This window comes from Corvus hawaiiensis, chromosome 12 (genome assembly GCF_020740725.1).
Source record: "Corvus hawaiiensis isolate bCorHaw1 chromosome 12, bCorHaw1.pri.cur, whole genome shotgun sequence".
NCBI lineage: Eukaryota > Metazoa > Chordata > Aves > Passeriformes > Corvidae > Corvus > Corvus hawaiiensis.
Window position 1 is genome coordinate 7,854,519 of NC_063224.1, and position 25,121 is coordinate 7,879,639.

Genomic DNA, 25,121 nt, shown 5'->3' on the forward strand with positions numbered 1-25,121 from the left:
TGTGGATTATGTGTACAATGCTGTACCTGCTTTGAGAATAAAGGAATGAAGTTACTGGGTTGCTTGCAGGATGTAGGTAAAACCTGAGGGGAAGGAAATGGTCATCTTTGTGTAGACAATGTCTTTCTGTATAAAGCAAGTCCACACACACAAAAAAAGAAGATATGGAACAGAAGGAAGCAAGAGGGAATATGATGAGAGATTTTACCTAATGTCAAATAATTTTAGTTTAGGGCTGGTCTCCCAAGTCTCTGAAAATAAGAAGTGAGCAAATGCATCTGTTCCTTGGTCCAGTTTGCCAGAAAGGGGGGGGACATTATTTCTAGCCCAAAGGAGTGCTTAGTAAGTGTTGTCCATGTTTGAGTCTTGTCAGTGCTTGAAACCCACTTTCTGGGGTTGTCTTCTCTTCTTGCCCTTCCTTGCACACCCACTTTTTGTGACACAGACAGAGAGGTGGTTGTCAGGCTGCTGGTTGGAAGAGGAATGGCCCTGTTTACCTGTGCTTCTTGTAGGGTAAGAATTCTGGAGAACTGCCACTACGATGAAGTCTGAAGTGGGCCTGCTTTCCCATATGTTGAATTTCTGTTTGAGCTAATTGCTCATGTTCCTTTAATGGTTTCCTGCTTTTATTTCTGCTGTTACAACTTCTAATGCCTACAGGAAGCCTTGAATATGGATGTTACTAAATGAAAACTAGGGCCCTCATGGAGAAATGCTCTTGGGCAGCGTGGTAATTTCACACCTGGAAGGAGTTATATTTGTTTGATAATTTTTGTAACTTAACCAAATTAGCCTTGAGAACCTATAATTCTTAATCAGAGTCTTGAACTCTCTGCTCCATTAGTTAGAAAAATCAGCAGAAACATTCTTGCACAAAGGGTGGACGCTTGTTTTGGAAAGCAGGAAAGTGCTCTGATTTTGTCAATGCTTGGGGCAGCAGTGTCCCTGGGTTTGAGGCTGTTCATAACACTCTGAGTCCTTAAGTAGGGCCAGACTCAAAGTCACATCAGGTCAGCCGCTCTTGAAAAATTAAGCAGCCAAGTGATGTTCGCCATCCTTCTGTACCCACCAAAAGAAGATTCTTTTGGTGGAAATTGAATTCCTGAGAAGATTCTGAAGAGTTATAAAGGACAGTTTGAATATTAATAGGGATTTGGCTAATAATTCCAGTAAATAGGGTTCCAATAATCATGGGAGAGGAGGGTGGAGGGAAAGGTGAGAAATGCCAGCAGACTCTGCTGTGTCTTTGTGGCCCAGGGGACACAAGGGGGGGAGGCCTTGTGCTCTCCAGTTTGGAAGGATGCCACAGCCTGGAGACACCAGTGTTAAAGAAATTTCTGAGTAGGTCTCCACAGTGACCCAGCAGAGTTTGTTGTCAAAGTTCACTCACTCACCATGTAGACCATGATCAGTTCCCACACACAGGCACAGAGATGTGCACATCTATATCTATGTGTACAAACGTACCTACGGAATGTTCCCCCTGCGTTTGGTGAAATAATCACATCAAACCCATTTGCACTTCTCAACAGGCAAGAGTGCTGTGTCCAGTTCTGGGCCCCTCATTCAGGACAGACATTGAGGTGCTGGAGCAAGACCAGAGAAGGGCAACGAATCCAGCGAAGGGACTAGAGGCAAGTTAAACCAATGTAAAGCTGAAGCTGTGAGCGTGTGCTTCTTTCCATCCCCTCTGTGTGGCAGTAATTCCTTCTGCCAGGTTGGACACTCACCTGTGCTGCTCTCACCAACCTGCCCTTAGGCACATCGCAGGGGGAGGGCAGCTCAAACTCTGCCTGGAGCTTCGAGAGACGTGGTCCCAGCTAGAACAGGTTCCAAACCAGCTCTTCTCTCTCATCTCCTGTGTGGAGCACAGATCCAGCCCAGCAGTGGAGTCAGGGCAATTCCTCCTTCCCATCCACAAATGTCCCTTTGCTGACTGGAGTTCACTTGACTGGAGATGCCCTGGTGCTGGGGCTCTGTCAAGGACATCTCTCTGTGTTCTGCTGTGGAGGGGTCTGTGAGGCCAGACAGAGAAAACACACAGTGCTCATTAAAAAGAGAGCACTGAAACTTGGACCCGTTCCTGTGCACTTCAGTCTTGGCACAGTGCTGCTTTCCTGCCTCCCTCGGACTCACCCAGCAGTGACATCTCCACGCTGTGGGTTGTGAGTGTCGTGCAAGGATGGAGTTAGGGGAGTTCTGATAACTCCTCCCCACTCTCTGCAAAGGTCACTGGCTCAATCCAATGGAACTAAACTGGAAACAAATGCCCAAAGAGCAGAAATCCCCAAACGTGTCACATCAAATCACAGAGAAGCTAACGGGACAGAGCCACGTGGTTACAGCATGTGCATTCTGCTCTATATCATTAATTTACTGATGTTAAATATTTCAGCAGGTAACTTCCAGGGCTTCCAGAACAGTCCTAGTGGCTGTGATCACAAATTATTCATCACTGGCACTTGAACAAGAAAAGCCTTTCTGAACAAGGGCATTTCTGAGTCTCTTGCCTTATTTTTTTTACCTTTCAGCTGACTCCCTCTGCCTTCCAGAAGGAGATGTCTCTCACTATCAAGCAGAGGCTGGCCAGCACTCAGGAGATGAATCTGCCCCAGGTTGTCCAGCTTCAAGACAAGAGCGAGACCTCCATCACAAGGTAGCCTTTCCCTGCCCTTTTCCTTGCTGTTTGATGTGACATTTGAAGTGGGTGTGTACTTGTGACAGGCTTCCCTCCAGCTCATTGAAATATCTCAGTGTCCAGATCCTGCTGTCGTTTCAAACTGCTGGTGGTGGTGGAGGTCCTTCTGGTGGGGGAAAGGCAAAGCATTTTTCCTTGCTGAGACACTGGAGTCCCAATTTGTGCTAAGTCAACACAAATAACCTCTGCTGAAGCTGGTGGGGTTTGCTGGAGTGTAGCTGCCATCCCTGAGAGAAGGCTTGGGCAGAGCACAAGGGAATGAGCTTGCCATTTTCCATTCTTCTGCTGAAATAGCCACCTCTTGCTTTGGTGTGGTCACTGTCAAATGCTTAGGGTTATAGGATTCCCTCCACAGTGGCAGTGTTGGCCTTTGAAGGCTGAGGGCCTGTGGTGATTACTCCTGATTTAAGAAAACTAATTGTATTAAAGCTTTGGGTTGGAACAATGCGTGGGACACTGACAGGGTGTTAGATTTTGCAGGCTGCCAGATGTACAGGGGACTTGCCCAGGGCAGAGGGGAGTGGATGTGCTTTATCTGGATCAGTGTTTGCTGAGGGGTGTGTTTAAAGCTGCTTTTCTTAGAGGGCTGCTCACTTTAAAGCACAGTCCCAGTGGGTCAATGACTGAGATAGGCTGTTGAAATTGTCAGCAAGAGAGCTGCAACAAACTGATTAAGCGCTGCCCTGGATAGCACAGGAGGCTGAGAATGCCTCAGACAGATGCACAAATAACTGGCAGTGTGCTGCAGCCCCTCACTTCAGCCACTTGTGACTCCTGTGGAGGTGCAGGACACCTGCCTGTGTGTTTTGAGTGGGAACAGTGCTGCTGGAGAGGGGAGACAAAAGCAGGGAGGGGTTTTGTCAAAGTAATGTCTTTGCTCAGTAAGCATTTACTGTTGTATCATTCCAGACATGCCTCTGCAATGGTAATAAATATGACACCAATAATAGATTACAAGAAAGCAGCCATTTAAAGCTCATGCAAAAAGGAGACACCAACTTCAGTCTTACTCAAGTTGCCCAAAACTGCTGAGAAAAGAGCTGAGTCTTATCCCCATTCAGCATTCACCTCACTTGTCTTTTTCCTAACTGCTGCGTTACTTTCTTTTTGCCCTTACCTCCTCTGGTACTCTTCTCACTGGTGTCTAAGCATCAGATAAAAAGAAGTATTTGGACTTGTGTGGGAGTCTCTATCTCAGAGTAAAAGTAATCCCAAAATTGTTTCCCATGGAGCCTGATGTAAGTTTTGGAGTTGTACTTGCTCCAGGAGTACTCAGGGCTCTGTCAGTCAGTGCCCCAGAGCTCTGTGACCCCATTAGCACAGGGCTCTGCAGGAGCTAAGTGCTGCCTTGGATTTTTGAGAAGGAAACCTGAAGAAACACCTGCCTAAAGAGCTGCTTGGCTTGAGCCTCCTCGGTGTGGTGCAGCAGCTTTTGATCGGCCCAGGGCAGAGGTGGAAGAGCCACTGTTTCCCCAGTGTGAGCTGGGCAGATGTACTCACCCAGAGTCTGTACTCACTGGGGATCAGTGCAGGATTCTCATTCACGAATGTTCCTCCCAGCAGCTGAACCTCTCCCTGCTCTCTCTTGCCTCTGCAGTTCTCAGCAGTTTACCCAGACCACCGCTCACTTCAGCCTTTCCCACCAGAGGTGGTGTTTCAGAATTACACCCCTGGCGAGGTCTGTGAAATGCCAGTGGTTCTGAGGAACAGGGACCAGGTAAGTGCTGGGATGTGGAGGTTTAACACTGAGCAGCTGGAAGAGGAGAGTGATGTTAATTCCAGTGCTGTACAGCACAGCAAGTTACCTGCTGCAGCACATCCAGAATAAAATGTCTCAGCACCTTTGTTCTGCAAGATGGTGGAAATCTTCCCAGGCGATTCTCCCCTGATTTTGGCAGTATGTTGGTGGTATCTAACCCAAAGGACCTTTTCTAGCCCCTTTCTTTCCCTTGAAAGCCCTGGATTGATGTGAATGTTGAGGGCTGTACAGTTCTTACCTGCCCTCGCGCTTTACCTCGAGTGTGCACTGTGTCCTGTGGCTCCTTGGTTAATCCTGGTTCCTGGCAGGAATCTCTGCCTCTCTAAGCTTATTTAGCTGCCTCTATGCAACTTGAACTTAAAGCTCAGGTGTTGAGTCTTCTCTACTTTATACTGAAATTAGTTATAATTAGTGGCATTGGCACTGCAGGAAATGTGTTTTGAATCAGCCTTGGAATCGGGCTGATTTAGCAGAAGCAGTGGGAGGCCTTTAGGTGCCATTTCAGGCTCCTGCTAAGTTTTATTCACCTCTGCTCAGGTTTTCCAGAGGCAACATGATGTTTCTGCTTTCCCTTTGGAGAACCACAGCACCTCCAGAGCAGTGTGTTCTTGAAGGTCTCTACCTTCTCTTGAAAAAATTGTGATTGTTTTGCAATTTCCCAAGAAAGTTGAGAAGGGAAAAGTTGAAAAATGTCAGCAATTGTGTTCCACTGTAAAGAGAAAAACTGAGACCTTCTGAATTTCAGACAGGGGAACATTTTCTCAAATGAGGCTTGTGCCAAGAGCAAGCTGGTGGGAAGAAAAGAGAGAGGAAAGGAGAAGAGTTCAATCTTTTCTCCCGAAGCACTTTCTTAGACACAAGGGCTTCTCTTGATACATAACAGTAAAGTGTAGTGGAAGTAGAGAAAGACCAGAAAAAGAACAGTGTAATTAAGGGTGGTGTTGTGTAATGAAGAGTAAGAGGTGTGCATGAGAGAAAGGCAGGATGGGAAGATGGAAGTGTGATAGGAGCAGATGAATTAACCCCCTCTCCAAATCCACCTCTTGGGAGAAACAAACAAGTGGCCAAAAGAAGCTGTTGGGGCTTATGACAGGTGGAGGAACAACAAGAGAAGTCCAAGTGTATCCCGGGATAACAGGTTTTGACAGGGACACGGCTGCAAAGGGCAGGGAAGGATGCAGTTCTGGTCCCTCAGTTATTCCTGGAGAGTACTAAATCATTCCTGGTCTGGCATTTAGCTTGGGAATATTGGGAAGGTGCAGCATGGATGTCCATGCCCAAGTGATTCCGTTGGTGGGGTCCATGCTGATTCTGGCACATCTGCTGCAGGTTTCCTCTGCTGATTCAAATGTGCCTCAGTTTCCCTGTTCCTGCTGCTCTTTTTTGTTCCCACTGAGCCTTTTAGCTTCAGCTGCTCCAGTATCCATGCAGCACATGAAGATGTTTGTTTTTGCCAAGTACAAGCCAACAGACAAACAGTGAATTTGCTCTGCTTTCTCAAGTGGAAAAGGACATCTGCATTAAAATTTCTGCTACTCTCAGTAAAAAATAATGAACTTGTACAGCTGCATCTTGGCATTTGTATACCCTGAAAAGGGGCATACACATGTGTGAGCTGTTAATTTTTTTTCCCAAAAGAATTATTTTTGAAGCTAGTAAGACCTCAACCATTGGACAGCACTGGTGTAAAAGTAAGATTCAGCTCTGAGGAAAATAAAGACAGAGATGATAATCCCAAGAGAAGTTATTGTATTCTGATTTTGTTGGCTTTTGGTAATGTACTGGAGAAAAGCAACATTGTGTTCTGTCTCCAAGGTTTCTCACCAGATTCCTCTGAATCACACTGACTTAGATTGTGTGGTAACCTGAGGTTGTCTGCTCCCTAAAAATCCAGCTAACAGCCAAGCGTATTCCAAACAGAGGCTCTGTAATCATTCAAATCTAGAAGTTCCTCACCTGTTTGCTGTCAAATTGCTTTTCTGTCTTCCAACTGCTCCTCACCACCCTCAGAGATATCCTGGGTGGCTTTTGCTGATGGTCTTAGCCATGTGTATTCATCTTCCAGGGGTCTTGGTGATCAAAATGTTTGTCTTCAGTGTGAAATTAGCCCCTGGAACTCACTGCCCCAGGGTGTTGCTGGAAGCAGACAGAATTTGGAGAGTTCAGGACTTCCTTGGCTATGGATTATCAGGCTTGGATGGATGTGCAGAACAAACCTCCATTTTTTTCCAAGCTTCAAGTGAGTTTGTTGTTTATCAGTGAAGCTGCCTGTCCATCAAAATCACTTGTTTTAGACTTTGTGAGGTGTGATCTGGTGCTCAGAGGTTGATACCTGTGTGCTAGAAAATGCCTTTTTGCTGTGTGTTTGTGTGTGTGTGTATTCCAGAGGGCAGAACCTGGCAGCAGGGTGCCTGCAGGGCCTCCTGGGTGCAGGAAGGAATGCCCAGCAGTCCAGCTTGCCTGCACTGGCAGCTGCCTGGCCACAATCACCAGGCAGCAAGAGCTCCTGGAGAGCCGAGATTGGCGTTTAGTAATGAAACCACACTGTGAGTCAGTGCTGGTCATGTTTCTCCAGGCAGAAAATGCCTTTGAAACCCATAATTGATAGGCACAGCCTGGGGTGTCATGTGGTTTTCCATCACTTTGGCAAGTTGACTGCTCTCATCTTCTGCCTCAACCTTTCCTGGTAATGTCTTGTGCTTCTCCCTTGCTTCTTTACAGCCCATTTAAATTCTCAGTGCCATCTCCTTGTTTTGGGGGTTGTCTCTCTGTCTTGCTGTGTTTTTCTTTTTGCCCTTCAGGTTTCTTTTACTCTCAGTAAGGCCACAGTGTCTGGTCTCCTTCTCTTGCTGGTCTGCCCACATGACTGTATCCCCACAGCTGGACTGCCCCACTCAAACTCAGTCTGTTAGAAGGGAATCTCTTCCTTACCCCAGGATAGCACGTGCTGTTTTGCCTTCAGTAGCACATTCCCCCTTGGGAACACAGCTGCATGGCCATGTGCAGGCAGAAGCAAGCAGGTTCTTTAGGCTTGCAGAATGACTTGTAGGATGACTTGGTTCAGGTGTTCTGTCTCCATCCTAGTGCGGGTGTCTGACCTGCTCGGCACTTCCTTGCCACAAGGCATTGCCCTACTGCCTCTGGCTGAGCTGCTTTGCCCAGACAGATGGGATTCACTTCCCTGCCTCACCCTGGACTGAAGCAAAGGTGATGTGTTTCCACACCCTCTGTTCCTCAGGCTTGCAGCCGTGCTGTCCCTGAGGACACCTGCCTGCCCATGACCCAGCTGCGAGGCCAGGGGAGAGGAGGTGCTGTGCCCATGGCAGGGAGCCAGCCTGGCACAGGCATGCTGAGCTCTACGTGCTCTTAGTCAGCAGGAGGTTGGTGAGCTGCAGGTGACTTGGACACCTGCCTGAAAGAGCTCGTGTAGGGCAAGTACAACCTGTGGGCAGTGACACTGCTGTGGCTGTGTCCTCATGCATGTCGCTGGTTGCTCTGGCAGCTCACAACTGCTCTGTGCCAAACATGCTGTGCTTTTGCTTGGAGGTTTGAACATCAGTGCTGAGGCCCTGGCAAGTCTAATCCCCGTGCTGTTATCTGGAGGCTTGTTATTACAGGAGGATTTAAGATATGAATGGAAGGAAGCCTTGCAGGGAAACAAAGAGAGGCAGGCTGACTCTTTCCACCAGCATCCTGAAATCTCTTAGCACTGTTCTTCACCTGAATTGTTTGGAGAGGCGAAGATGGGGAGAGCTCTGAGCCAGCTGATGTTTCTGCACCAAGGCAAAGGTGCAGGATCTCTTTGGGTGCACCTGTTTTCCCATCTTCCCTTTGCTGCTTAGACTTAGTTTAACACTTTGTCCTATCCTCAAGCAGCATGGATACAGAAAACTAAAGGGGAAATACCCTGTGTTCCCTAGATCCTTGTTCCTTAGGAGGGACTAAGGAATTATTTAACACTGTTAAAATTTAGACTAAAAATTATGCTGGCCTTGGGCAGTTCTCTGTACTACCCAAGTGACACAAGAGCTTAACATCACTGAGGTAGGCTTTGCAAAGTACACTGGTGTCTTTAGAATGTGATTTATTGGCATGAATTAGTGTTCATTTTCAGGGTGAAAGAGGTAAATTGATACCTGTGAAGGGCAAAGTGCTGCACTTGGAGTTGAGAGGCAACAGAGCAACATGTGAACATCACCACAGATAGAAGTAGGGGGAGATAACCCACAAGAGCACTAATGTCCCATACTTTGTCCCTTGTCTTGCCCTTGAACTGGTGAGTGCATGGCACAGGGAGCTCTGCCAATGAGAGGTTCTCTGCACAGCTTCACTGACACCCCGGCAGTTTCACTGAACTGGGCTTTGGGCTCCTTGCAGGGGTTTTGTAGGGCATCAGGAGAGGGTTGTGTGCTGCTCAGCAAGAAGCATGTGAGGATTTTTACCGCAGAATCAGAATTTTGTGCAAATTGAACATTTTGTCTTGTACTTGATTGAATGCGAGTCAGCGAAGTACCAGAGTGCTGTAGCTCAGCTAGAAACACATCAATAGCATGGGCAGCAGGAGCAGAGCACCTCGAAAATCCCTTAGCAAAGAGGCAGGCATTGAGAAATGGTTCTGAAAAGCCACTTGCATTGGGCTTGAAGTTGCTGGCAAAATATCTGTGTTTTAATTGTGGAAGGCATGCCTTTGAGCAGCATGTGGATCATGCTTCATGATCCACAGGGATTATGGATGACCCAGTGACTTGGGCTGCAGATACAAACCCCTCTGTCAGGGTTGTGGATGTTGCAGTTGGTTTATATAATTCTCTTGCTTTGAATCTGTTCTTCCCTGGGGTAAGTCTGACTTCAGTGAAGTCACTCCTGATTCAAGGCAAAACTGTGGCTGAGCCCTAAATAGAAGGACCATGTGAGCTGCTAGTGGCTGAAATGCCACGTGCCATGTTGCCCTTTCTTGACAAATGAGCAGTTTCCTATCGTCTTGCAGTCGTTTGGGAATGTATCACATGGTTGGGCTGTCAGAAAGTAAATGAATAGCTGACATGTCTCTTCGTTTATTGGCACTTGCATTATAAATATGAAATGCTAATGTTTCTGCTGGGCAACGTTTCCAATTAGTTCCTCTTGCTGCTTCTGATTTACACATTCCTGTTTTACGGCTCCAGTTGCTCAGCATGGATCTTCTCATGCCACCCTGTGTTCCCTGGTGTCCTTGCATTGTGGTCTGACAGTCTCTGCCTAATTGGAAACCATTATGGAACTGACTGGCAAATACCCAACAGACAGGAATGTTTGTATTTGTGTGTCCTTCAGGCTTATTAAGGGATTATCTGAAAGGAAGAAAGAAGCAGGGAGCACATAAAATCACAGCACAGCTTATTCTGTTCTGTCCTATTGTTCTTTCCACTGTAGGAAGACAATATTTTTCAGGCAATACCAGTTCAATCTGTAAGGTTTGCAAAATTCATTCCTAATGCTCAGTGGAGACTGAAATATTGCTCACTGATTAATAGGAAAGATGACAGAACGATGAGTTACTGCGTTACTGAAATTAACTCCTTTAAAATTCAGTCCAGCCCTCTTAGATGTTTTGTAGCGCACCAAAGTTGTTCCAAACAGACTTTTAAGATGACTCTTGCAGGGAGGAAAGGGACAGAAGATGAAAGCAAATGAAAGCACAGAATGAACCTGGAGAACAGGGACTGCTTTCAAAGACTACTGTGAATTGGTAGCTGAAGGGGCAGGAGCAGGAGTACCCCTTCTCCTGTGGAGCTTTCCTCATCCTTCAGTCTCTCCCCTTTTTTTAATGGCTCTCTTTTCCAGCCTATATGATATCATGGTTTCAGCAGGGAGCTTTCCCTGCTTGACTTATTATATTACCTCATGCTACAGGGATGTTTTCATTGCAAGTTGTCTGCTGCAGGGAGTTCAGTGAAGGATTTAGGATTGGTTATGCAGGATAACTGACATCTGAGTCTGGTGTACCGAGCAGGCATCAAGGTTGGTATCACTGTGACACCAATTAATGTTGGCCTGAGTCTGCAAAGGGCCTGAGAGCAGTGTTGGGTTAATGGTTGGACTTAATGATCTTCAAGGTCTTTTCCAAATGAAACAATTCTATAATTCAAGGAAATAACATCTGAGACAAGCAGTTGGTTTAGTTTCAGTGGCTACTAATTTGAATGCCGAGGGTGATATTTGGAAGGCCACAGCTTGTAACATTTTGCTTATCAAAGAGGAATAAGAGCAGAGGAATGATCCTACAGTCATCTGTACTTTTCTTGAAATTGAGAGAAGGGTTGTTTGAAGGCAAAAGGGATATTTGCATGAAAATTTGTAGCCTGAAGCTGTCTAAATAATCTATAAAGCATAGAAGTGATGCACCCTCTTGCTCACTCAGGCTTATTTAGAAACCTGGTTTTAAACAGTCTGCTTAGGGTTTGCAGAATAAAAGCAAGATTTTGAACTGGTTTCAGCTGTCCCCCTGGGTTTTGTCCCAGAGTTAGTGTCCTGATAACACAGGGCAGTGCTGCAGTGGAGAATTTGCAATCCTCTTTTCCCAAGGGAAGGCAATTCAGCTTTCTGAAGCTGAGCGAACCATGAGTTCACAGCAGCAGGGACAGCCAGCCTCTGCCTAGCACACCCCTCTCTGCTCCGGTTTCCCCCTTTTTGGCCTGACACTGCATCCACTTTGGGGGGCCATCATGGGGTTGAAGGGTCAGCACACTCTGAAGTGCTTTGGGTCAAGCCTTCCTCTGGCTGCAGCATCCCTGTAAAAGGGGCTCAGCACACAACGTGCATGGGCATGGGCGGCGAGAGGCAGCGTCCTCCTCAAGGTCATGGCTGCCTCGCTGCTCTTGCCTTGCCTTGGCAGACACAGAGAAGTCCCCTTTCCCAAGCCCACCTGTGCCTCCAGTCCCAGTGCCCACCACCAGCAGCAGAGCTGGGAATGGGTGCCTGTGCTGGCTTTTGGAGGGATTTATTCCTTGGGCTCTTATTTACATTTATGCTGATCCCCTCACTTCTTAGCAATGACAATGACTGAAAATTCCCTTTTACTTCCCTCTGATACCTCCAGCTGTTGAAGTTTCTTTTCTCTTTATCCCTGTACTGATCTGAACTCCTTGCATCCTCTTCAGTCTACCTGGCATCTGGAAGGGAGAGATAACTGAATAGAGGATGCCAAGGCTTAAAAAGACACACAGCTTTCAATTGGATTTACAATGCCTTTGTTACAGTAGTGTGGCCAAAATAACAACAACCAAAAAAAAGGTAAATAGCATTCTGCATTTGCTAATGGAGTTTCTGAGGGTCTGAGCAGTCTGGGACGTGAAGTGCCCAGATAATAGGTGCTTTAAATTCCCATGGGCTGCCTGTTGCTTTTATTTTAGAGGGCTTAGGCTGCAAGATTGAGTGCAAAATTGCTAATTCAGAAAGACTTGCTGAAGATGAAACGCTCTCCTGAAATGTGATCTTCAGTGCTGTAGGTCGTTTGCTGCAGTTCCCTTCCTGCTATTTTTACCTTCCAAATAGGAGAAGCAAAAGCACTTCTGCAATTTCAAGTATGAATATTTGAGAGGTCTAGGGGAAAAAAAAAAGATCCTTCTTTATTCTTTTACCATCTTGGATGTGGCTGCAGCTGTTAGGGTGAGTTTAAACTGCTGCTGAGCAGGTGGTTGGTAGGCACTGGGTATTAGCTTTGGGTTAAAGCAATAGCTGTGTGTCTGTGCCTCTTCTGGCAGCCTTAGGTCCCTTTCCAAGTTTGGAGAGGATGGGTATGGGAGCAGGAGGTCCCAACCATGGAAGAATCTGAATTGGTTCTGGTTAAGAGAGCTTGCTGCTATGTGCGGTTCCTAAATCAAATTGTCTGCTTGCTGCTTCAACAATTATAAAAATATCAAACGAGTTGAAAGCACTGAAGAGAAAAGATCAGGCCAGCAAGTGAGTGATAAGAGGCAGAGCTTTTATCAGCTCATCGATACAGGAGCTGCTGGAGGCAATGGCTCCTGGCCCTACAGCAGCAGCTCTACCACTGATTTCACCAGGGGTAAGACGATGCTGCCAGCACAGCAATGCCACATCGTGCATCTAGTGATTGATCTGCTCATCCCTATAGTGAAATGGTTTTGGTGATTTGATTCACCTTCCTACTGCTAAATGCCAGACAGCGGAAGGAGGGGCTGTCTGGCTCTTGCCTGAGCAAGCCAACTACTGGGAATAGCAGGGTTTAGTTTGCTCTGATAGGGATGCCTGAGGGCCTCCTTTTTGCAGTTCCATCCCACCTTTGTCCAGGTAGGCACCGAATCACTCCCAGAGACCTTGGAAGAGGGAGGTGATTAAGGCATCAACCATGCAGCAGAGGCAGCAAAGTTATTGCTGTGTCCCCTGCAGCTGGGGTGAGATGTAAAGGGAGATGGAGATTCTCCCACAGGAAGAGCTCTCCCTAAGCCCAGGGCAGAGCTGCAATAGGCTGCTGAGGGCAGGGCTGAAATTCTTAGTGATTTAAGTACTTGTCAGACATCTGGCAAGAATAGTTTGGCATTAGGGCCAAGTGAGTTCAGTGTGGGCAGATGGATCAGATGGCTTTTTAAGGGTGTGTGTGTCCCTTGCCTTGTCCCAATGATGTTATGGGAAGAGGTGGGAAATACACGTGCACCCTACACTCACCTGGCATTAAAGCAGTTACCATCTCCAGCTTGGTAAGTATTTCACCAAAAATGGGCTGTTGATTGTTCATGTGGCAAAGTCCTTTTGAAAATGTACCAGAGCACCCCTGCCAAGCTCCCCCAGCACTGCTGCATTGCTGGGACTGGAGTTAGTGTTGTGGCACATCTGGGTTCTTAGTGGTGCCTTTAATAGTCTGCAGTGGTGGTCAAAGCAGGTTCTGTTATTACTGTAATCCACTACCTGAAATTACTCTATTTTGGTGCCTCAGAATCAAAGTATCAGATAATTTTGTCAAGTTCTGCTGTGAAAGCAGGTGAATCAATAGAGTTGTTTCTTCTTTGCAAGTTAACAGCCCTGTCCAAGTCATCCTACTGGAATGAAAGGTCATTGAGGTACAAAGTACTATTAATTATTGAATGCTACTGTTAGGGTCATAGAACACAACAGTTGTCTTCTGCTGTGGGGATGACACTAAATGTCCTTTGCTGAGACAGTTTCTTTTCCTGCAGGATTATTTCCACCAGCTCCTCTGCATCACCGAAAGGGAAGAGTTCATTGTGCCAATTTGTGCCATTGGTGCCCGAGCCATCCTGGACTTCCCTGACCTTCTGGACTTCTCGGAGTGTCCGGTCAAGTACAGCAGTGAGAAGACTCTGCTGGTTCACAACCTTGGTAACCGGACAGCTCGTTACCACCTCAGCACCCAGAGGTGAGGCAGCTCAGCTTTCAGTGTGCAAAACAACAAAACCCAACTCTGTTTGGGTGATAACAGAGTTGGTAAAGAGCAACAAAAGGAACCAGAGCATCGGAGCTGCTGCCCTGCAGCCATGGCTGGAAGCGGGCAGGACGTGTGGGGTTTGCTGTTGCTTCTCATGTTTTAAGCAGGATGCAGCCTTTGAGCTTTCTCTGTCCCAGATTTCCTGGAGGGTGCTGGAACATGTTAGGTATTGGCTGCACCCTCCTGAGCATAAGCACCTTGTGAAATGGTTACTCAGCGCTGTCAGCCAAATAGGCCTGTTCTCTGGGAGGCCACAAGCACGTGGTTTTCCAGTGGTCCTCTCATGAGATGCCCAACGTGAGCGGTGCTGTGGACAGCCTGTGCTGTTCCTGTCAGTCAAAGCTGATCTGATTTCCCTTGTCACTTGAGGGCATCAGTCATCTCTTCTGTTTCATGGTGAACCTTTGAAAGCCAGTTTAAATTTCAAAAGATGATTTAATCTTTGAATAGAAGCAGCATTTTTATTCTAATTAAGTCATCCCCACGTTCACTGAGATTTCTTTTTAAATACTCAGACATTCCTGTGTTTCTGCTCTTTTTTTGGGTTTTTTTTTTGTTTGTTTTGTCAAAACATCATCATGAATTCTTCAGTGGGAACTTTCTTAAAGGCTGACGTCCCCTAATGCCTGTTCATCTACCATCAGCCCATTGGTATATGCACAGGGGTATAGGAAATATGACAGATTTGGGGAATATGTGAAAAGCAATTGGGCTGATTTAGAAGATAGAATCATAGAATAACTTTTGTTGGAAGGGACCTCTGGAGATGATCTGAGCAAACACACTGCTCAAAACAAGACCAGTGTCTGGGGCTTGCAAGGTGCCATTGGGAGATCTGGACCCATAAAAGTTTAGATGTCATACAAGAAAGCAAATTTACAAAAGGACATAGTTAAAAAAGCAGAAGAAAACAAGCTATTAAAAAACCATCAAACCTTATCTTTTCTGCCTGTCGGGAGCAGTAGTGATTCATGGAAAGGGTAGATCTAATGGGACAAGAATTATCTTAAGAAACAGCTCACAATTAATGGATGAGAGGCCAAAGTTTAGCCTGCCAGCTCCATCTCTTGGCAGTGGTTTTCATTTGGCTATTACAGTGTGTCAGGGATGTCTCCTTTGCAGCTCTTCTTATCTGTGGGCTCAGGGAACAGATCATGATGTTGGCTGAAGTTCAGAGGAGTTAAGTATAACTGTGGAACTTGCGTCTTTGCTTCTTGGAGAGCCACGTCTATGTGAGGGGTAACGAGTTCCTGCTACAGCAGTAAGAGGTGTCTGGTGGGTACAGCCTGGGGTGGGACGTAGGAGATGCAGGGGCTGATTTGCACTCGGTTTCTCAGTCCTAAGAACTGAGTCCTGAACTTGGCTGCACCCTCTTCTTCTGATAATCTGAACATAGGAAGATATGTTCTTTCTCAGGCATCCCCTGAAGTCACCCCCTGGAGTGTTATTCCTATCCTGCCATCTAAGGGCAGGAATATGTAGACAAGGGACAGGAGTAGGAAGGGAACAGGATAGAATGCAGTGCTCAAGTATTGACAGGAATTCCCCTTAACTTCCCCCAGAGCTTCTCTGTTCTGGCAAAATTTCTGACAGAAGAATAGGAAAAATAATTCTGTGTTTCCCACACCAGGCACTGATCCCCCCAGGCCCCAGCAGAGACCTCCAGCAATCCTGGCACTACCATCAGGGCAGATGCAGGAGTAGAGTAATCCAGCTCTGGGCTGTGGGGCTTTGTCTTTCCTCTCCTCTCTGCAAAGTCTCAGGTCCAGCACATAAACAGGGCTGGCCCAAGGCTTCTCCACTAGCCAGTAGTGATGTTCTCACTGGTGGTCATGGGAACAGGTCAGGCCTAATTGCAGCAATAGCTCCTTAATGAGCAGAAACTGCAGCATTTTCATCAGCTGTCACTACTGACATGTATAAAGTTCAGCTTGCCCACGGCTCCAGTTGTTCTCATTATTTTTTTGTGTGTTGCTCTAATCCCCACCAAACTCTGCAGAACGTGTTTTTAAGGTGAAAAATTGACCACCAGCAAAGCACTAAGACCAAGAACTTTTGTTTTCTCAGAGGGGCTGTACAAGAGCCCAAATCGCAGCAGCTGCTGGGCAGAAGTGTGTTTCACCTGAGCTCTCCCTAAGCGTTAAAGGACTGAGTTTTGTTTCTCAGCCAAGAACTGTTTACCTGGCGACAAATCCTAATTGCTCCTGCTAAACCCAAAGCGCACAAAAACATTTTCGTCATTATTTCCAACGCATTGCATGGAGCTTGTCTGGTGGGCCAAGCAAACAGTTACCAGCTTGGATGACATCCCAGAGTCCTAGATTGCATCACTGGTGAATACACAGAAACCTCCAGTTCAGCTCCCTTGATGTGCTCCTGTTAATGGTGCTTCATTTAGCTGGGATTGAATTCTTCAGGCTGTAAATGGGATCCTCCTTTTGGGTCTTGTTTCCATGTCACTATATTGTTCTAATCTGCATTTGCACTTATTCAGTGTTTTGATTGTGGCTCCTCTTAGAGTAGCTTTCATTGAAATGCTGGTAAAATATGCCCTTTCTTAGGCTAAAATGGGATGTTTTCAAGGTAAAAAAACCCAAACAACCCCATGCAAATTAAACAATAATTATTCTTTGGTCTTCAAGCCCTGTCTGATTCCTAGGCTGTAATCTCACAGGACAGGTAGTGCCCTGACATTTGCATCCCTTAAGGTGATGTTTATAGGTGGCAGGAAAAGAGATTCCTGAGGCAGTCAGTGTCAAGTTGTGCATGCAAATAGCTCTTTACCCTCTCTGGACTATTCACAAACCATCCTCGGATGGGATTGCTGGCAGTCAGACCCTTGAGCCTCATTGCAGAGAACTAGGGGAAAACACTGAGGGGAAAAAAGCCCTGGCATCATCTCTGATGGGGAAAATGAAGCATGAGATCACAGGAAAAATTAAGGCACATTTTGAAATGGCTACTTAGGGAGCTGATGTGGAACTCTTCAGTCACCTGTGGAATGGCAGTGAGTTCGATGGGATGTATTGGCGTCACTGGGGTTTGGGGAAGATGATGTGTAACTACAGGACTGGGTGTGCTTAACTGGCAGCAGGGGAAGCTGTAGTGGAGGCTACCCAGCATTGCAAATGGGCCAAGGGGAATTGTCAGCTTGTTAGTGAGTGCTCAGCTGCTGTGCAGAGCAGCATGGGGCTGCCAGCTGAATATAAACATGTTGTGATGCTGAATCCCTTTCTGCAGCTAGAAGTGATGCCCGGTTTGGCTGAATCAGCTTCCTTTGATACGTGAGGCCATCCGTGCAAGGGCTTGGTGGTGTGTTAGTGGTCAATGTACACATGCAGGAAACTCCCAGCTCTGGCTGATTATTGTTGTTTGAGGCTGAACAAGGAAATCTAGTATGGATGTGCCAGCACCTATGAACATCTTAGCTACTCACGAGGGTAAAGCATCTGAGAAAACTACTGCCTTGCTCTGATACTCATCTGTGCTTTTGTGTAGATGTTGCAGAAAACAACCACCTTTTCATAGCCCTGTTCTTTCTCTTTAAGAAACCCCTTCCTACCATGGGTCGTCATTTGTCTGGCAAGGCTGGTGTTGCAATCGGTGGCTTCCAGGAACTTGTTTGAGAAATGAAATGAAAATCCTATTGATTTAGTCTCTAGATCAAGCCTTTTCCTTTCTTTCTTTTTTTTTCTTTGTAAACCCCCCGATGGATGTGGATAGGCAGCAGGGTTTAACTGAGGTTTAGGTCTTGTCACCTTGCATTTTATATTCCTGAGATCACTCAGACAAGTTCCTGAGTGCTTTCCATTTATATTGACTTCAGCCAAAGAGGAGGATGTTCAATACTTGCCTGAGCAACTCACTACCACATTAGGTATTTATCTGAGTCACTCATGTGTTGTGCAGGATACCAGGCTGGGAATACCAAAACCCTTTTCAGGTTGAAATCAGCCTTGTGTGAGTGTTTGAGGGGGCTCTGATGCTGCTGGGAGCAGCATTAAGCTACTATTGGGCTAAATTCATAGCAGCAGACCCTGAGCTCCCGTTGGCCACCACTGTGTTGTCCATCTTCATGCAACTCTCCATTCATCCAGACAGTTTGGATAATAATAAGCACTAAGTACTCAGAGTTGGGGAAACCTTCTGCTTCCCAAGGAGCAGCCTCTTTTGACTCCAGAGCTTCACTGTGGTGCATCAACTGATGTAATCTTTTCTGTTTGTGTTTGGTGCTGGCAGCTGGTAGAAATTTATTGTATCCTGTAAGTTTTAGAAGATCTTTTTTCCTGTGTTACTTTAATGTGTAAGCCAGTCTGATGCTGCAGTTATTACAGGACCAAGCTTTGCCTTGGACTGTCAGGAATTTTAAAACTTTGCAGAGGGATTTTTCTTTCCGCCAGTCACGGGCAACTGTTGCTCCTTCTGCTTTTCGTTCTCTTGTGAGAATTCCAAGGAGCATGGCTGTTTCCTGTTGAACTTTTATGTCCTTGTGTGTTTGCTTCAAAGTGAGTTGAGGGAGTCAGTTATTGTAAGCAAAAAAAAGGTGTAAATGGCAGTTTGTGCAATTATGTGTTGATTTTGTTTCTTAATAGTAGCAGTGCTGCCACAGATGCAGGATTGGTACCTAATGCTTTATCCAGCTGATTGGTTATAGGCTTTTATAGTTCCAATTAATTAGCTTGATGGGTGAGCCTAATTGGTCTCCAAAGTGCTAATTTCTGTCAAAACAGCTAATAGGTAACAACCACTTCCTGCCTTTGTTCCCCTTGTCTAGAACTCTTGTAATAATGATTTTTATACTGTTTTAGATAAGGTTATTCTGCTGCTTGCAAACAGAGTATGGCCTTTGCCCTCTCACCAGGGCACTGTGTTTCAAGACAGATAGTCTGTCATTCTGAGGGTACATGAAGGGGAATAAAGTTTGTGCTTCAGTTGCTTGAGGTTTTTTTGCACAGCTTTATAGCTCCACAACTATGTAACACCCCTCCTGACAAAATCCCTGCTAAAGCAACCTGCTGAGTTGACTGCATGAGCACAGACTGGGGGTTGTGTTCTAGGTGGGTTGTTTGGAAGTTAAAACTCTCCTTCAGGCTGTTTTGTTCATCCCCACAAATGCACAGAAACAGATTTCATGTGAGCCCACACAGCCCATTTTTATCACATGAAGGATTTCTGGAAGAATGTGGTTTCCATCTCTTTGCAGGTCATCCTTGACTGCAGCTTGCCCACTCCATCATCCCCGGAAACCACAAATACATTCTTAAGTGTCATTACCTCTGGATGTGTTTCAGGGCAGAACTGCCCATTCATTAGATTCCTCTCCTTGTGGATCAATCAGCATCTGCTGAGAAGCAGTAGAGCAGCTTGAAGGGTGATTGATTTATTAAGTGGTATGTCGAGTCTGTCTTTGCCATTAGAATGAAAGCAGTGTTTTCCCCATGGGCCAAAAGCAATGTTTCAACCAGGCAGGTACCCCAGTGTATCATTACTGTAGCAGCAATAAAGATTAAAAATGGCCTGTGGCACCCTGGCCATGCAGCAGTGCTGTCTTTCATCATCCCACGGTTTTGGTGTCCTTTCCAGCATATTCTGGAAGGCTCCTTCATGCTGGGCAGAACAAAGCCCCCATGCTGGCTCCCAGATATTCCTGTGCTGGAGTCTTTCATCCAGCAAGACACACAGGTCTTCCTAAGCACAGTGCAGAGGAGATAATGGGGAGTACTTGGCTGCACAGTGAGGAGCCTGATTGAAAATGAGTTGATTTTTATCACGCCAGAGAGCTGTCTGAAGAGCCACAACCAGTCCTGAACCCATTTCATCCCCATCAGTTTTCATGTGATTCCTTTGTATAGAGACCTTTCTCTTGGAATGTGGTGCCTGGGCTCAGGGGGTGTTTGGCTGAGGCCTGCACCATGTTGGGAAGTTCTGATCATTAACACCAGCAGTGCTGCTGGTGAGGATACTCTGGGGTTTGTTGTAACCTGGGAATGACTCAGCTGTGCTCATAGAAGAGATGAGAGCAAGGCCCAGGCTTCTGAAAACCTGGGCAAATGAAAATGAACTTGCTTTCTATAACAGCCAAATATTCCAAATTTGACTGTCATGCACTCCTAAAAAGATTTCATATCCAAATTCAGCAAAGAGGGAGTGACAGGGACAGAGGAAGAATCATCTCAGAAGATTAAATGCAGCAGGGACTGTTTATTTCTATTCTGTCTAATCAATCTGGCTACCAGCTTTCAAATATTTAGAGCAGTAGTTGATGAAGAAAAGTACCAGCTGTTGAATCCTAGGAAAATGTTCTTCATAAACCCTGAAATTTATTTTGAAATCTTGTTCAAGGGTTTGCTCATCCAATCACTGAGATATACTTTCAGGCTAAATCAAATTTGTCTTTATATTTAAGAACAATTTGTGCTACTCTGAACAGTATTCCCTTCTGCACCAGGCTGATCATGTAGTATTAGAAGAATTCAGAGAGATGTTTTAGCTTTTCTGTAAGTTCCCCCTCAGTCTTTTTACAGGCCCCACAGAGATGACCCAGGGCTCGATTTCTTCACTTCCAGGCAGTTAAAAGTGATCATGATGTGCTAAGATAACTGTGTCCATAGTCATGCAGCTGGGTGATAGGATAAAACACAGTGGTGTTTCTGCTGCGTCACAGCCTTATGCAGGACTGCACAACCCAAAAAACATCTGCACTACTGCTGTATAAAAAAGTCTGCCTTTGAATTTCAAGTCCAGACATTGCTTTGCCCAGGTTGTAGAAAGAGCTGTATCCTGTCATCCGTAGGAAATGTATCCAAAGGATGTAAGGATAAGAGAATTGACAGCCTCTAATAAGATTGTGTTGTGTAAATAATGATAGGGCAGATTCATCTAGGTTCAGTAAATGTGCTTTCATGGCAGCAGAGCATCCCGAGCTGCACACTGTGCACATTACCCTGTCAAGTGAAATGCCTTGTGCTGAATCGCTGGTACAGTACAGAGATTTATTTTTTAAACATATGTATTAAACAACCAAGAGTCTTAAATGAAATGTCACATTTAATTTGGTGCCCAAGACATGAAGTCTGCAGCTGCCCTCAGCCAACCCCAACAGCTCCGCTCTCTGTGTCAGTTCCTCTGCCTGGCAGAAAGATCTGCAGCATCCTCCCGATTCCCTTGCATCTGTGTCTGCTCTCCTGTACCCAGACATTTGTGGGGGTATAGATTCAGCACGTGCCAGCAACATCCCTGTGTGGTACAAGGTGCTCTGGCAAAGCCTCCAGCCTTCAGCAGAGCCCTCAGTGCCAGCAGCCAGGAGTGTTGGGGTGGCTGCAGCCCCGGCTCCTCTCCGGGAGCGCAGCAGTCAGGGATGTTTAGCAAGGCGTGCAGAGACAGGCAGAGCATCTGCTTCCTCCCTCCTGGGCTCTGGAGTTGGCGTTTTCCTGGGCTGGAGGCTCTAGTCTCATCTTTATTTAATAGCTTCTGATGGTTTTATCTTCGAAGCATCAGTCCAGTTGCTCTCTGTGAGCCTCTACAGCCTCCCCCAGCAGTGTGTTTCAAAGGATGGGATATTCCCTGGAAGAGTTCTACAACTTTTGTGTAATTTCTGACCGATAACATTTTCAGGCCCTTGGGTTCCTGATTGATGACAAATAATGACAAATTTTTCCTTATTCCCATTTCCCAGGCTATTCATGCTTTTGCAAACCTCTCCTATCTATCTTCTCTTCAATTTCTAGGTTGAGAAATCCCATTCAATCTTCATACAGAAGCTGCTCTGTACTTTTAAACTTTCTTCCTGCCCTTCTTTATTTAATTTGAAATGCTTCAGCTTGGTTTTTGAGATCAGAACAATCCCAAATATTTCAAGACTGATGTGGCCATGGGTTTAGACAGGGAGATGATGATAGTTTTCATGGTGTTCATTTTGTAGTGATCTTGTCATCTTGAATGTTGTAGAGTATTGGGTCGTGTTTCCTCGCCTGTGTCCCCTCCTGCCGTGGGCTGTCACTTCACTTGTTCTTCTGGATCCCCCTTTTCTGCCCACATGCCCCCAGGCATCCTTCCTTGTCAGCAGCAAGAGATGGGGAGAGACAGGAACGCCTGCAGGAGACCCTGGGCAAGCTGTGACTCCTCAGAGTCACCTGAATGACTTTGATGCAGAATTCCCTGTGATCTGAGTGGGTCACCTGAGCACATCTGAGAAATCTCACTGTAAATACTGTCCCCTTGGGGACAAATCTCTACAAACATACCCAGAAATAAGTGCTTAAGGTGGTGTCTAGGACATCCTCACACAGCTGTAGGGATGTGATAAATGTACTGATCCATGAAACTGCTCAATCAGCTAAAAGCTGTGACACTTTTCTTCTGGTCATTCCCAACCAAAATTATGTCACAGTCTGCTTCCAGTGGAAGGCTTTTGCTACTCAGGAAGAGGAGGATCAACTGAAACTGAGGTGAGTTTGAAAGATGCATTTCAGTGAGATACCCTGCCCAAGGGTAAAACTAACATATGGCTTCAGGAAATATTGGTGTTTCTAAATGGTTTAGGGTAAACCATCCAGACATCAGGGTATGTGAACCTGGGCTTCAGGATAATGGAGCTCAGCACTTCCCATTCCAGTTCCATCTATACTCCAGCTGAGGGTGATGTTTTGAGGAAGAAGGTTTGATTGCAATGACTGGATTTCCTCAGAGAGCAAATTCTTGTTTGTGGAAGCCATAAACCCCTGAGGTCCAGAGATCTCTGGGCAACAGAGGGTCCATGAGGCTGAGGAGAGTGTCAACACTCCTTACCTGGGACTGCACTGAGCAGTAGGACTTAATGCAGCTGCAGGTGGCTCAGCTGTTCTGATGCTCACTGCAGCTCCCTCCATTCCAGCTTTGACAAAATGTCAGGCTCCTTTCCAATGCTGTGCAGGGCAGGGGTCTTCGCTGGCCCAGAGAGTTGAGGCCATCCTGCTGTAGGATGTTGAATTGCCCTGCACTGTCCCGGATTCCAGCACAATGAGGAATTTGTACCCTTCCTTAGAGGCTGGGGAGGGATTGGAGGTGGAGGATTCTGCAAGGAAGGAAGTGCCACACAGGGCTTGGAAGTGCTTTTGGCTTGGGCACTGTGGGTCTTCATGGTGGTGAGAGATGGGCCTGCTTCTTCAAAGGGTGTGTTTGGGGAAGCTTTGAAGTTCCCATTTCAGGCAGTAGAGAAGCACTTACAGCCCAGGGGGATGGATTAGAAATGACACTGAAAAGCTTAGGTGATTCAGGGAGTCCTTGTGTGACTTTTCAGACTTGGATGGGTGTGGGTTCATAGGAGTTAGTCTGAACCCAGACCTGATCAGGAAACTGCCTCAAACTGCAGCACTTTTTAACGGCTTCTGAGCAAATAAAGTTCAACGTAATTAGGTCAGAAATGCCTTGCAGGCCAAAACTAGTTTTCCACTGTTCTCTATTTAATTACACAGTCTCTGACTTCCATGTAAGCTCAGTGTGTTAAAAGAAAATCTCACAGCCTTCTCTGGATACTTCCCTGGACCATTCTTTACCCATTTCTTCCCACCTGCCCATCTCAGCCTGGACTCTGAGTGATCCTCTTTCCCCTCAAAAAAAAACAGGTTTCCCCACAGCTAAGTTTGACCAGATTTTTTTCCCACTTAGATTTGCTTTCATGCCAGTTTGTGTCCTAGACTTTGACCAGGATGTTCTTCCTTACTTACAATCTTAAGGATGGTCATAGTTCTAAGGCCACTGTCCTGGTGTCAGAGAGGCTTTTGAGATCTCGGAGCAGAGAGGACTTTCATGAGAGGAGGGTAGTGCAGGACCCTGTACTGGGAGGGGACCCAAAAATCTCTGGATCATGAGAAGGTCTATCCACGAGTTTGCTCTGTCTCCCTCCAACAGGACTTTCTGTCACATCATGGTGGAATTATTGTCTGTTGATGGAGGTTGAGTCCAGGGTGGTTTATCCCAGTGGTGGGAGCCCTCCCCGTGCCCGGCACTGTAGGTCAGCCATGGAGAGACATTTCCGATCGTGCTCTGTAGGGAGCAGCCACAGCGAGTATTTTTGGTGCTGGTGACAGTGTTAGCCTGAGGCTCTGTCTGTGTGCAGCTGGTAATGTCCATGACTGTATTTCTTCTCTAATTGTATTTGAATTGGGCTGCGTGATGATCACTGTCCTGCTTATACTGCACTCCCTCAATTCACTCCATATGGAGCTTCCACTCGTCCCCCCCGTTGTCACCTGCTGGTTCTTCTTGGCCAGGGGACTGGAGCATGAAGGGGGGACAGTGACCTGTCAGCTCAGAAGGAACTGCTCTGTAGCAGTGCTTCTTTCTCATCTCTTGGTTGTGATCTTTAAACACTAAAGTGATTTCTGCTGCAGCTACCAAGTAAGGGAGAGCTGGTGGAAGGTAGTGCAGGGAATGGGGCAGACAGAGTTTGCTTATCCCTGCAGGTCCGAAAGGAAAGGAGCAAAGAGTGATGCTGGTAACCTGCAGCTGAAGCTCAGCTTCTTCTTGCCTTCCCAGGAAAGTCCTGCAGTAGGCGTTTCTTGATCTTTATCTACCTCCCATGAGCAGCTCAGTTCGAGGAAAAGCCACTTGTGGTGGGTAGTGGATTCTCCCACAGTTGTGGCAGGGGCTTTGAGGTTCTCTTGAGGGCTGCTGGCTTTTGAAACCTCTCTTGAGATTGTAAGTGTGGAGTAAAACTGTGTGCTGTGCCAGTGAACAACAAGTGATCCTCTGATCCAGTTGGGACCCCATGGCTCGGGGTCAGCCCCTTGCTGAGGAGCTGCCCCTGCACTTCCACTTCTCTCTGCAAATACGTGGCTGATTAAACAACCTGCTGGGCTTGTCTCTCCTGTGGCTGCAGGCAGTATCACAGGCTGTGTCGGCAGGAAAAGGACAAGTTATCTGATTTTCTGAAGGAGCGCAGAGTGGACACCACTCACCGAGAACACTCTGCTCTTCTCACCCGCACCATCCAGAGAGAGAGGGCAAGGCTGCAAGGAGACCCCATGCTGTTCAACAATGACATTTTCTCCCTTGAGCCAAAGGTGAGTGATGGCTGAGAACCTCCCTTCCTGCTTCTCTTCCTCTTCCTCCTCATCCCTGAATGAGGTCACTCGACAGATCCCTGCCTCAGCTGGCTTTGTGTGCCAAGAGAGAAGTCATCGGGATTCTGGTGAGGCTGGAGAGCTGGTTGCAAAAAGCATTTCTGCCCTGTGGGTTTC

General features: G+C 46.5%; 1 protein-coding gene across 1 annotated transcript in view; it reads left to right on the forward strand.

The window, feature by feature from the left end:
- The first annotated feature begins 1,190 nt into the window (after positions 1 to 1,190).
- The window catches only part of HYDIN (HYDIN axonemal central pair apparatus protein), a 39,896-nt gene continuing 15,965 nt past the window's right edge, over positions 1,191 to 25,121 (forward strand). The window contains exons 1-6 of the mRNA XM_048317095.1: positions 1,191 to 1,215; positions 2,503 to 2,656; positions 3,608 to 3,623; positions 4,296 to 4,415; positions 13,634 to 13,833; positions 24,761 to 24,944. Of these exons, the coding sequence (XP_048173052.1) occupies positions 1,191 to 1,215; positions 2,503 to 2,656; positions 3,608 to 3,623; positions 4,296 to 4,415; positions 13,634 to 13,833; positions 24,761 to 24,944 (699 nt within the window). The remainder of the gene's footprint in view (positions 1,216 to 2,502; positions 2,657 to 3,607; positions 3,624 to 4,295; positions 4,416 to 13,633; positions 13,834 to 24,760; positions 24,945 to 25,121) is intronic.